This window comes from Callospermophilus lateralis, chromosome 10, assembly GCF_048772815.1.
Source record: "Callospermophilus lateralis isolate mCalLat2 chromosome 10, mCalLat2.hap1, whole genome shotgun sequence".
NCBI classification, from domain to species: Eukaryota; Metazoa; Chordata; class Mammalia; order Rodentia; family Sciuridae; genus Callospermophilus; species Callospermophilus lateralis.
The window spans coordinates 40,595,687-40,608,860 of record NC_135314.1 but is presented as its reverse complement, the minus strand read 5'-3'; the positions used below and the strand labels follow the sequence as shown (position 1 = coordinate 40,608,860).

The following is a 13,174-nucleotide window of genomic DNA, read 5'->3' as shown; positions in this document are numbered from 1 at the left end:
GTAATGGGCTTTACATATATGCCTGGCTTAATATGGACCAGAACTGGTAAGAAAAATCAGCTCAGGCACACCACTCCAGAACCACAGACTGGTCCACAGAAGCTGGATAAGCTCAGCCCTCTACTACCCAAGAGCCAAGAGAACGGTTAATTAGTAAGACATAGTACCACCTAGTGGCCACAATACCCTCTCTTCCTTCCCCCAGGTGTAGGGAAAGGCTGATCATGTAAATCAATGGCTGATTGGTCAGATCTGGAGAGAAAACAAATACACCTTTCTTTTTTAATATTAACAAATACAAGCAGCAGAAAGGACCAGCTGCTCTCCACTGTTCCCTGAGGGAAAGCCAGAGCAAAAAGCTGTTCCTCTGGCCTTCCTCCAACTGTAGGGCCTGCCTAGCTCCTCCCAAGGCAGAGACTTTGTTTCAGCCCAACTTCCCTCATTCCAACTCTCCAATCAGGATGAGAGGCACATGGTTGCTGGCGATGGGAAGAATACTGTAGTTCAGCCTCTGCTCCTTTAATTCTCAGCCTGGAGTAGGTCCTCTCATCCTTCTGCAGGTAGCTCCTCACTTGTCCTGATCCAGGAGTCAGGAGGGCAATCAATCATACCACAAGAATGGGCAGTGTAACTTCAGTCATCTTCAGATGACTCTTCTTCTGCCTCTTTCAGCCACTGGATGAACCTCTGCAGCTGTAAGGAAGCAGAAGGAAGAGTTACTGGGGGACAGCCAAGTGCCCTCTCATTTCTCTTGGTGGATAAACAGCTCCTAACAGCCAGAGTCTCTGGACACTAAGGCCAAAGACCTGGGAACCACCTTGGCCAGAGGGAAGACTGACTCACCTGCTGATTCCTGCGCAACTGTCGGCCCTTGTCAGTTACGTCCTTTTTGCTGAACCAGGTCAGGATTGTTTCCTCAGCCAGGATCTCCAGCTGGTAGAAAGCCATCAGTACCTGCAGAAGGCCAGCAAAAGGGATCTCAGGGGCTTTGCAGGGTCCAGCATGATAAAGTGGGTAACAGAGGGAGAGGAGGCATAATCTTAACAGCTCTACCTTCCACACACTGAGCAGCCTCCTCTAAACAAATAAGAGTGAACTGTTTGCTCTGATGCTGGGGCAGGATAAGTTCTGAAATTATTGTTGGACAGTGCTCTACACATTCCCAGGTTAACCCCCCAATAGTTGCCTTACTAGAATTAGCCTGTCGTTAAGCAGTACTGATGTAGCAATGAGCTGGATACTAGGGACAAACTCCATGTTGGTCACCAAGGTCTCTTTCAAAGCAGATAGAGAAGCATGGAGCTCTAGGTGGTATTCACCTTGGCCATGGAAGTACCAAGAGCTTCATGCTCTAGGAAGAAGTCCTCGATGGCTGCCAACACTTCCAAATGGTCAGCTGCACGCTTTATATAGTTCCTAAAAACAGGGCTCCAAGCCTTGAGCAGCTATGAAAGAAAGAAAGGAAGTACAATATATTTTTGAGAATGCACCTATACTTTAAAAGCAATGACAATCAATATTGATACATGTTTTTTTAAATGACACAAAAGGGCAAGAGGAAAATGATAGAGGTCTTGTGGAAGCATGTCAAAGGGACTTGGGAGTTGTTGGCAGCCAGAGAGAAAAGAATAGATTTCCCAGGAAAAGTGAAAGGGGGTCAGATGGTAAAGGCTGCCTCAAAATACCTATTCCCAGCCTACAGGTTGATCTTGTTCTGGCTAAATAATTTTCATAGTCTGAAAGTTCAAGTCTATTATTATTATTATTTTGATCATTGGTTTTCATTCATTTGTTTTCTGAGATGGTGTTTTGCTATGTTGCCCAGGCTTGCCGCAAACTCTTGGGTTCAAATGATCCTCCTGTCTCAGCTTCCTAAGTACCTGGGAGTTCAGATACACACCAGTATGCTGGCTTCCAGGTCTATTTCTGAGTATCCTTTTGGGGACCTATTAGGATCTGAGTCCTCGAGTCTCAAAGGCCAGCATTAAACTCAATCTGATTACTTTGGACAGCCAAGGCTGCTCAAGAACCCAACCAGTTTCCAAAGGCAAGGAAAAAGAAAGGAGCCAGAAGTAGCATGTACCCCACAAGACCATCTACTCTTGACTTCCTTTAAAGTCAAGCACAGTAAGGATGAGTGCCTCCACCTAATCCCTATACCCAGCCCCAAGCTTTGCTCACAGGAAGCAGCAGGGCACAGTAGCGGTTTGGGTCAAGCGGGGTATCCATCTGCTGCAGGGGGAGCTCCAGGACCACATGGCTCAACACCTCCATTACCTCCTTCAGGCTTATGTTGTAGGCATACCTGTGGGGAGACTGGTGTGACAACAGGGCCTTCACTGGCCCTTTCAGCATGCTGCAGGATAGCAAACTAGAGGACAGAAAGTCAGAACATGGAAGGGGAAGGTTTTGGGAGGGGAGGTCATAAGGAAGCTAAAACTTAATGCTTTCCTTGCTCCAAATACTACCATCCTTCTCCACTTGGGACAGTGAGAGAAAAGGTTCCTATTTGGGAAAAAAACACTTCGGAGAAGCTCTACCTGCCCTGAATTTCCCAGGGTAGAAAAGAAAAGGGATGGGCTCCTCTTACTTGAGAGAGTTGATCTCCAGGACTAGATTGTCACAAGAAATGTTCTCTTCTTTGCCTCGCTGTAATGTTCCCAGGACTTCATTCTGGAACACTAAAAAAAGAAAAAGTTCACAGGCCAACATCATTCCAGATGCTTTGCTTTAAGTCTCCTACTCTTGATTTTATACTAAATTGTTTCTGGGAGGAACGAACCTTAAGCTAGCTGATGTAGGTAAAGAATAGCCTCTGCTCCCCTGGTCACTCACCTTTGATGTCATCCAGCTGAGGGGAGCCTGCCCGACTGTCCAGCTCCTCAGAATCCATACTTCGCTCACTTTCAGTTTCACTCTCTTCATCTATGTTGATCTTGAGCCCTTAGAACACAGAAAGGGTGGGAAAAAAGAAAAATAAGAAAAGAGCCATTGTCAGAGAGCAATATATCTCTCCTATCAGCATGAAAAGAGGAATGGAAAGTAATCTGACTCTGAAGTAGTCATTCCCCTTCAAAATATTGACTTAGAAGCAGGAAGGCAGGTGTAAGGCCTTGTTTACCCCACAGATTCTGCCTTAGTTCCTCCTCTTCCTCCACATCCATGTCTGCAGCTTTCCAGAGGTAGCCCTGGCCTGCAACTCCTACTTCTGCTGGATTGTAACCTGAAAAAGGCATTGATGTTTAGAGAAGGCCCAACAAAAGTATCATCCCTCCCAAAGGAACAGTGGCTTTTCTACAGGGCAGAGAGGTACACAGATGCCCCACACCTTTCAGCTTCACTTTCTCCTTTTCTTGGTCAGCCCCGGAATCATCACTGAACTGGCCATCATCCTCATCTTCTTCTGCATCTGGAGGGTGCAAAGAGATCACCGAGCCCTCAGGTAGCGTGATATCTGGACCCACTACCACCTAGGAGAGAAGAAAGGAATAGGTAGCACAGATCCATCAATGTGTTAGGAGGGACCTTTTTATTTTTATTTTATTTTCTAGACTAAGTCAAGTGGAAAGTAAATGAAACCAATGGATTTAAACTCTCAATTCAGGTTGAATTTTGGTGGAAAAAAGGTTTCTTTTGGCTTGGTATGACTACCACTCAATTCAGGGCTTGTGAATAGTATGGAGCAGATCTCACCTGGGAAGTGAGGACACAACGTGGCTTCAGAATAACTCGTTCCTTGACCTCAGCTTTGTCACAGAGCAGAGACTGATGTATCTGTGCTCCATCAGCTACTCGAACACCCCGCCATAGGTAGGCCTGGTCCAACACCACATTATCACCTGACTCAGGATAGAAAGGACTCCTGGTTACTCAGGGCTTCACCTCTAGGCCAGAGCCTTTCATGGAGGACAAGGGTTACTGACACTAGCCCAGTTCCCACATAGTTCTAATGTCTCATACCAACGCACCAGAAATATCCAGTCACTCTCTAGGCTCAACCCTGAGAACAGAACATTGCTCTGCCTGACCATTCTCTACCAAGTTCACAACTACTAGAGACTATATACAGGGCTTAAGAACTGGGAAACCTTCCAGATTTCTGGGAACAAACTCAAGACGTTTATTAGAATCATATCCATCTCTACAAATAGAATCAAATTAGTCTGCATCCTCTTTACATTTTAGAATTTGAATCTTACTTTGTTCTTTAAAGGGGCAGTATCATTAGAAGCATCACTTTCCTACAGCCACAATGAGTTACCAAGAGGCTAACCAGTTAATTATGAGAGGGTAAAAAGAACTCTGGGTTTACAACCAGAATACCCAGAATTCAAGCCATAGTGCTGCCTCTTATTAGCTATGACCTTGGGCAAGACAACTTCTTAGAGCCTGTTTATAAATTAGGATAAATAATACCTACCTCAAGGTTTTTGTGAGGATTGAATAAGCTTAGATATATAAATAGTAATACACTAAATAGAGGTTATTACTGCATGTTAATTATCCACTTGGTCCTGAATGTGACTATAGGGTGCTCTGGAATGTGAAGAGTCATCCAATAATAGGCTCACAGGTTACAGTTTAAAGTATCAGTTGTCAAATCCTCATTCCTTTTTTTCTTAAGCTAGCCTCTCTAGGCCCTTGTTCCCAAGGACTAAAACCCATGGGTCCATCCTTGCTTCTGAAAACACAAGGTCCCCAGGTTCCTATTCCTAGGATGGTTGGTTTGATTCCCCACCTGTGCTCACCAATGTGGCAGTCGGGGCCAATGACACTGTTGGTGATAGAGCAATTGCTGCCAATGACAGTGCCAGAACCCAGAAGCACATTTTCCTCCAGGATGCTGCCATGGCCCAGGCTGACCTCAGGCCCTCGGTAGATGTTGTGTCGGGAATGAGTGCAGCTGTGTGTGGTGCTGTCAGTGAAGTTGGCTTCTGGAGTAAGAGGGTAGACCCATCGCCGGATGACATCAGCACAGATAGCGGAGTACATGTGTAGGTTAGAGACCCGGGCACCATATTCTCTAGTTGTTACGTGCATGTGGATCTGGTTCCCTAGGATCTAAATGGGAAGGAAGTTGAGGTCAGCTAAGCAAGAAAGACAGGAAGAACATCCCCAAGTATAATATCTTCCTAAATATCCTCAGTTCCCCCTTCCTCTCTGTAACAGCCAAACAGCCCGAGAGTTTTATTTGTGGTCTGTTTTCCCCAGCTTCCCAGCTATTTTCCTTGCTCCTAAGCCTCAATAAAACACAAAAGTTACCAAAGTGGGATAAAATCCAAGCTCTTTCCTACCCTCCTAAAGAGGCTTTGGAAGACTTTTCTCACCTCTTCATTCACTAACAGGCCTCGCACAAAATCATCTCGAGTTTGGTAGTCAAAATTGTCTGTGAAGAGTTGAGCCACCTGAAGAGGAAGCAGGGTGGGCTAAGGTTAGGTGCTATTCTCTGGAAGCAAATACCAGCCATCAGAGACCTATCAAACCTATTTTGGACATGGACCAGAATCCCAAAGAGGCTCTCAATACACTGGGGAGAAGATGACATCATCTTTTGGCTTTACAACAGATAAGAAAAAGAGAGAAAAAATATCCCCTATTCTTCTGAGGAGACAAAAGACCCTCAGAATTCTACTCTTCAAATGTGTAACTCTGGCTCTGACAGCTCACCTGAGGAGAGCAGATGCTGATATGACAATCCAGTAGATCATATCGAATCTCTACTCCATCTCCACTGCCCTGGAACAGGCTCTGAGGGGAGAAGTGATATGACCTTTAACCTGTTTGTCCTGCTGAAGCCAGTCACTTTCCCATCTTGGGGACCCCAGATACCCACACACCAGAGGAAATGAAAAACGCCTGAGGCCCTGGGTCTTCTGGAAATGCAGAATTCGGTTTGTGGCACTATCCACAGCCACCACCACATTGTCCTCATGGCAACGAGTCGGGTGGCTAGGAGAAGATTCCTTGAAGATCATTGTCATCACAGATACATTTTTTTCTAGCTTCCGCCTCAACCTATAAAGGATAGGAGGGAGAGAGCTGCAAAAGAGCAATCCTAGAGTTCTGTTGCCCCCTAACACTTGTCCCTGCCACTTTCCCTTCCTGACCTATGTTCCTCCAGGGCTCTGGTAATATTGATGTTTGAGATGACATCTCCATACACCAGAAGAAAGTCAGAGCGCACCAAGGCCTTGGCATCAACATCACGCAGGACATCTCCCAGTGATCGATATAGTTCTGATGTAATTATTCGAACCACATTGAGGGATGTGGGGCGGCACCACTTGGATTTCCTACAGGGAAGCGAACGAGTAAATCAACCATAAACATCACATGGACCTTCCCAACCCCTTCCTCAATTAAACATTCACCCTCATTCTCTCTGGCTTTTTTGGGTTTCTGCCAGCGTCCTCAACTTCAAAGAGATTTATGTACTGTAATTAATGCTTTCAGCATCCTGTGCCACCAGTTTTGTTTTATGGGTTAGAGAAATGTGGTTATTTCTTCTCTATACCTTGAACCCTATCCCCAAACATAGATTTGAACTTAAAATCCTATTGAAACCTAGGGTATAAAAGTCCTATGAAAACATACTTGTCACATCACCTTTACCCTTCGAAGTCCATACAAAATTTAGGAACTGTCTGACCATGCTAATGCCCTTTATTTGCTAAGCTTCCATAAATTCCGAGAGCCACTCTTTTCCAAGATTTCAAGTAGCTGAGATTACAGGTGTCTGTCACCACACCCAGTTCAATGAACATAGTAAGGGCTTATTATATGCCTGGCACTAAGCTAGGCAGTAGGGATACAAAGATGAAGGAGAACTCATTCTTGTCTTTGAGGATCAGAACAGATGATATATGGACACTCAGTGGAAAACAAAGATTCTATTTTAATAATTTACATACTACAGCCGTTTAAAAAAAAAAAAAAAAAAAAAAACCACTGAGACCAAATTTTGTAAGTGAGGTTCAGAGAAACCCAAGCCCAAATGTCATTCATATTTTTTCTTTCTTTATGAGATGAGGATCTCACTATATTGCCCAGGATGCCTTCAACTCCTGGGCTCAAGCAATCCTCCTGTCTCAGCCTCCTGAGTAGCTGGAACTAGGGGAACTCGTTGGCCCAAGTGTTATTCTTATTTTTGTCACAGGAACCTCAAAATGGACAGACACAGAGCTTAGCTGCTCACCTCATGATAAGTAAAGAAAATGACCTTAGACCTTACAATAGGACCTAAAAAGACACTTTTTTTTTTTTTACCCCTTCGTTTCCCCTTACTGAGTTATATCCATCCTGAAAAAACTGGATAGAAATGGTGAAGCATAGAAAGCAAAATTACAGGGCCTTACAGTAAATGTTCTTTGATTTGAGCAGCCTTCCAGCAGCAAAAGACAAAGGTTTCCTGTACACCTGTGGCAGTCAGGAATTCCAGAGTGTAGTCAATTAATGCCACATTAGCCAGGGGCAAGAGGACCTGCAGGGCAGGATATGAAAAATATTTGAGGTCTTTTGTTATGGGCCCTTTAGGTACCCCATAACAATAATTTTCACTCCTCTACCAGTGTTCCCAAACACTGTGGTTTTGCCTTATTTTTCCAGTTCAAGAATAAACAGGTTCCCACCTCTGACGTTCATAGCATGCTCTAAGCTTCAAAATCTGAGTTGTTGCAATTTGGACATGGTAAGCATGGAATCTATTTGCTTAGTGTTAGACAGAGAGCTGCTGGGTCTTTTGGCAAAGGACAATACTGGAAATCAATCACATCACCAGAACTCTAACCACTGCTAAGGTCTTCTTCCCCATAAAATTTTATTGAGTCCTAAAAGTCATGGGCTAGCCACCCCCATCACTTGTTACAAATGAACAACCATTAATCTTTTGGGGGTAGTTAGGGAAGATTTCCCCAAAACTCAGTGCAGTTCCTTCTTAACCTGATGATCTCAGGACTAGCTCAGTCCAATTTCTCATTGTCTCGAGAATTCAGGGACTGATGACAACTAACCCCTAAAATCATTCTGTCCTCCTTTTGACAGATGGAGGTTGTCATTAAAACCTGGAAGGTAAAAAATACACTAACTCGAGATCCTGCCTGCTCTTTCTTAGGCACACCATCGCCCTTTTGGAGGCAAATGAAGGTACTATCCCTTTTGTATTAATGCAAAGTTAAAAGGCAAAGCAGCCTCCTCCTTGGGCCATTGCATCGCTGTGTGCAGGTTTCCCTCAAACAATGTTTCTATATTTATTCCTCGTCATTCCTCCCAAACCTGGGAGGACCGCCCTGAGTGCCCTACATCTGCCAGTCACTCACTTGGTCAGGCAAGCTTTAGACATCTGCCTTCCTGCCATCACCGAGCTTTAGACATCTGCCTTCCTCTAAACAGATTAACCCAATTTTTAGGAAAATTGGGAAGAACACAAGACCTTCCAGGGCATGCTTCAATAGCCAGTCGAAAGGTTAACTTGCTCCAGCCCCATCACCTCCCGGTCCGCTGGCTGCTCACGTGCCGGCGCTTACCCGAGGCTGGTCCTTGGAGATAGGGAAGAAGCGGCGATTGAAGCTATCGGCCACCAGAACCGCTTGTAGGGGCGGCGGCGGTTCCTCCTCGGTCGCTCTGGCTCCCCCGCCGCCGCCTCCGCCTCCTGGCCCGCTGCCGCCGCGCTTGTTAGCTCGACCGGCAGGAGCACCGGGGGCCGCCACCACTGCGGCCGCCATGTTCTTCCTTCACAGTCAACACTTCCGCAGGGAAGGTGACACCACACGCAGTAGGGGACAAAAAGGATCCGCACTGGAAACGCGAAGGACTAACGAAGAGTGGGAGGAGACGCAGAGGGAGGAGTGCGCATGTTTCTGATGTAATCACCCTCGGGTGAGAGGTCTGAAGCTGGGGGCGTGACGTCCAGAGCCGCCGTCTGGGGCTTTGTGGGAACGCTGCCGGGTGGGATCGCGTGGACTTCAGACTCTGTCTGCAAGTGTCGTAGGCCTTTGTTCGTGCGCGTGCTAGCTGGAGTTCTTGCAGCGCGATGGGACTTGTGGTCGCCACGAAGGAGCCAGACCCACGTGGAATTTGTAGTGGTCCAGCAGTTTCCCTGCCCGAGCAGGTTAAAAATTGTAGTCCTCGCCGGGCATGGTGGCGCCCGCCTGTAATACCAGCGACTGAGGCAGGAGGATCGCAAGTTCTAGGCCAGCCTCGCAATTTAGCGAGAACCTGTCTCAAAATAAAAAGGACTGGTTGGGGATGTAGCTTAGTGGTAAGGCGCCCTGGGTTCAATCATGTGAGTTTGTGTGTGTAATGCAGTCATTCTAGTCGCCTAATGGGACGTTGGGCAGCTGAAACCGAGTGACTTTCCCCACCCCTGGCAGGAAACTCACGGTGTAGGAGGGAGGGTGGTTAGTCTTACACACCCTGATTGTGGGCCAGGTATGGTGCAAGTGTTAGCTCATTTACAATTAATATAATATAAAATGTCTCTTCAAGACGTCTTATTCTTTGGTTCAACAAACATTCTTTCGTCGGACGCCGTGACACATGCCAGTAATACCAGCCGCTCGAGAGGCTGAGGCAGGAGGATCGCAAATTCAAAGTCAGTTTTAGCAACTTAGCGAGATCCTGTCTCAAAAGGAAAAAATAAAAAGGGACTGGTAGATATGGCTCAGTGGTTAAGCGCTCTTGGGTTCAATCCCTGGAAACAAACAAAAACTTGCTTTTTTTTTTTTTTTTTTTTCCCAGTGCTGGAAGTCCAATCCAGGACGACAAACATTTCTCAAACTCTTAGACTGGCTAGTAAGTGGAAGAACTGGTTCTGGAACTCAATAAGTCTGACTTCATAATTACATGATCTTTTTGACAAGTTATGTGGGGATAACAAAGACTACCTTCCTTCATTCATTCAACCCATCAGACTACTCTCTGGATGAAGCAGAGCGAAAACAGGGGTGGATGCAAGAACACCAGTAGGTTGAAGCAACAAGCTTCCCAGGCGCCATGCTGAAGGACAGCTGCACGTTTTAGGGAAAGAAGAGGTGACTTTAGCGAGTAAATGAAGCGCGCTGTTGGGAAGCCGGGGAGGCAAGGTCAGCAGCCTAGGTGTCATTTCGCAGCAAAGAATTTTCCAGCAAGACACCGCCTGTCCTTTCTGCATGGACACTGCTGGAAATCCACAGCTTATAAACTTCTACTAGGTTTCTGTACAAGTTACTCCCTCCCACCTCCTCTTTGCGCTTGTGGTTTGACTGAGATTTATTTCCATGTTGCCATTCCGACTTGACTCTCAGTATTCAGGTGCCCTCCTGTGGGACCCAGGAGTCTGTCATTTCTTCCATTGTTAATGAATGAAAACCATTTGATTTTGGAAAATTTTGCCTGGAGACAGAAAAGTAGATGGCAATTCAGTAAAAGTTTTCAATTAAATGAAATGTACGTTGTAAAGAACTGTTTGGCTGCCCTACAAATTCATAGGCAGCATAAGAGAGAAAAATTAAATAGGATTAGTGATTTGAGTGCTTGTAGGGACATGCTGACACAAAGATGCGGGTGGGTGTTCAGGGGGATGGAAAGTAAATCCAATGGTGGACGTTTTTAAATGGCTTCTACGATTTTGAAAAGTTGTGAGTCCCCTGCTAAGACATGAGTGGGAGCAGTAAATAATTCAGGCCTTACCAATCAGCTAGATGGATTTCATTGTAAAAGATGAGTCTGGAGGAGGCTCACTCTCAACCTTTAATTAATTTTTTGTTTCAAAACTTACTTGAAAGGTATGGAAGACCACACATACATAATCATAAACAAATTATAGAAAGAAGTAAAAATCCCTTCCCTTCTCTCACCTTACCCAACCCCAGGAGTTATAGCCATACCAGAGGGGCCCAGTTTCCCATGATTCAAATTGTGATTTTTTGTTTGTTTGTTTGTACTGAAGAGTAAGCTCAGAGGCAATTTACCACTGTGCCACAGCCCCAGTCCTTTTTTTAAAAAATTATCATTTTTTTGTTTTGAGACCAGGTCCTTTTAGTTGCTGAGGGCCCTGCTAAATTGCTGAGGCTGGACCTGAACTTTCGATCCTCCTGCCTCAGCCTCCTGAGCTGCTGGTATTATAGGTAGTACACAGCCAAGAGCCTGGCTTGGTGAATTTTAAATCTAGGATGGTGCACAAGTGATGTGCATTCAGCAGAACCTATACTTTGAATTTAGAATTTTGATATCTTGCCAGGCTTTCAAAATGTGTTTTATTCTCTAACAATGCTGGGTAGTGGTAGGGAGCTGCCCTTGGCAGTCAGCCACAACATCACAAAGATAAACAATTGATACTCTATAGTTCTCTGTTGTCGGTGCTTTTGGGATACAGATATTAAATAAATTACATGAGATTTTTCAATACTTTTATTATAAAATAATCTGTTGGGCGATTTTACCCAACTGTAGACTAATGGAGCATGTTTAAGGTAAACTAGGGTAATCTATGATATTCCCTAATTTAGGTACATTAAATGGAATTTTTACTTACTATGTTATTAATTTATGATGGATTTATCAGGATGTAACCCCATTTTAGGTTGAGGAACATCTGTATTAATAACTTGGTAGATATTTTTTTTTCATTTCCCTAAGGTTATATATATATATGTATATATATAATTTTTTGTTTCAAAACTTACTTGAAAGGTATGGAAAACCACACATACACAATCATAAACAAATTATAGAAAGAAGTAAAAATCCCTTCCCTTCTCTCACCTTACCTAACCCCAGGAGTTATAACCATAGCAGAGGGGCCCATTATATAGATAGATAGATAGATACATGCTCCTACATTCATTCAAACAAATATGTATACCTACAACGATTCGAACTTGGAGTTATGTTTAGAGAAAGTATACCATATGATTCTATGCTGGTACTTCAAAGTCACCCTCCTTGGGTTCTGTTCCAGGGCCTAGTCATATCCTAACTGGTTAACCTTGGGCAGATTACTTTACCTCCCCATCATTTGCTTTCATCTTTGAAATGGAATAATCATAGTGTTCACCTCATAAGGTTGTTGCAAAAATTAAATGAGATATTGTATTAAAAGTCCTGAGAGCACCGTTGGGTGTGTGGTTAATTAATATGATGATATATTTGTCTGCAACTTGATATTTATTTAATATATGATGGAAGTAGACAGCCTTAGCTATTTTCAATTAATCCATAATATTCCATACTATGGCTAGACCATTATTTGTTGAACTATTTCTTAATTGTTAAACATTCAGAGTTTTGACATTTTTGTGATTACAAATAATATAACAAGTATCATCCTATATGTATCTTTACCAACTTGCATTTATTTCTAGAATTCATTCTTGGAGTACAAATTGGATACAATTCCTGGGACAGGTGACTAACTGGGAAGCCTCTTGTGGCACTGATGGAGCCCCTTGAAGTTATGGTTTTATTCCTGTCCATATTGAACATACGAGGCTCAGCAGTGCATGGGCCTGCCCCTGTTTTCCCATAGCCTCACCAGTAGAGTACTTGGTCAACAATTTGGACTTTGTGCCAATCAATAAGGGGCGGGGGGCGGGGGGAGAGTGTAACTTAAATGTGCATTTCTCTTATTTTGAGTGAGATGAAAAGAAAATGTCTTTTTTTTTTTTTTTTTTTTTTTTTAAATTTAGGGCTGGGGATGTGGCTCAAATGGTAGTGTACTCGCCTAGCATGCGTGAGGCACTGGGTTCGATTCTCAGCACCACATAAATGTAAAGATATTGTGTCCACCTAAAAAAACTAAGAAATAAGTATTTAAAAAATTTTTACTTTTTTTTAGATATACATGACAGTAGAATGTATTTTGACACAGTATACATATATGGAATATAACTTCCCATTCTTGTGATTGTACATGATGTGGAGTTTCATTGGTCATGTATTCATATATGAACATAGGAAAGTTATGTCTGATTCATTCTACTGTCTTTCCTATTCCCATCTCCGCGCCCTTCCCTTTATTAGCCTTTGTCTCATCCAGTGAACTTCTACCCCCCCCCATCCCTACTTATTGTGAGTTAGCATCCATATATCAGAGAGAACATATGGCCTTGGTTTTTGGGATTGACTTATTTCACCTATCATGATAGTCTCTAGTTCCATCCATTTACCTGCAAATTCCATCATTTCATTCTTCTTTATG

At 43.9% G+C, this 13,174-nt stretch overlaps 1 protein-coding gene across 1 annotated transcript; it reads right to left on the bottom strand.

Moving 5' to 3' along the window:
• Nucleotides 1–253: 253 nt before the first annotated feature.
• On the bottom strand, nucleotides 254–8,757 carry Eif2b5 (eukaryotic translation initiation factor 2B subunit epsilon). The gene is made up of 16 exons (XM_076868401.1): nucleotides 8,523–8,757; nucleotides 7,356–7,480; nucleotides 6,108–6,293; nucleotides 5,838–6,015; nucleotides 5,668–5,748; nucleotides 5,328–5,405; nucleotides 4,749–5,061; nucleotides 3,694–3,839; nucleotides 3,329–3,470; nucleotides 3,122–3,223; nucleotides 2,836–2,943; nucleotides 2,591–2,681; nucleotides 2,182–2,305; nucleotides 1,320–1,445; nucleotides 844–954; nucleotides 254–693 (listed from the first exon to the last, which is right to left on the bottom strand). Exons 1-16 carry the CDS (start codon nucleotides 8,718–8,720, stop codon nucleotides 634–636), a joined length of 2,169 nt encoding a protein of 722 aa, XP_076724516.1. The 5' UTR covers nucleotides 8,721–8,757; the 3' UTR covers nucleotides 254–633.
• Nucleotides 8,758–13,174: the final 4,417 nt, after the last annotated feature.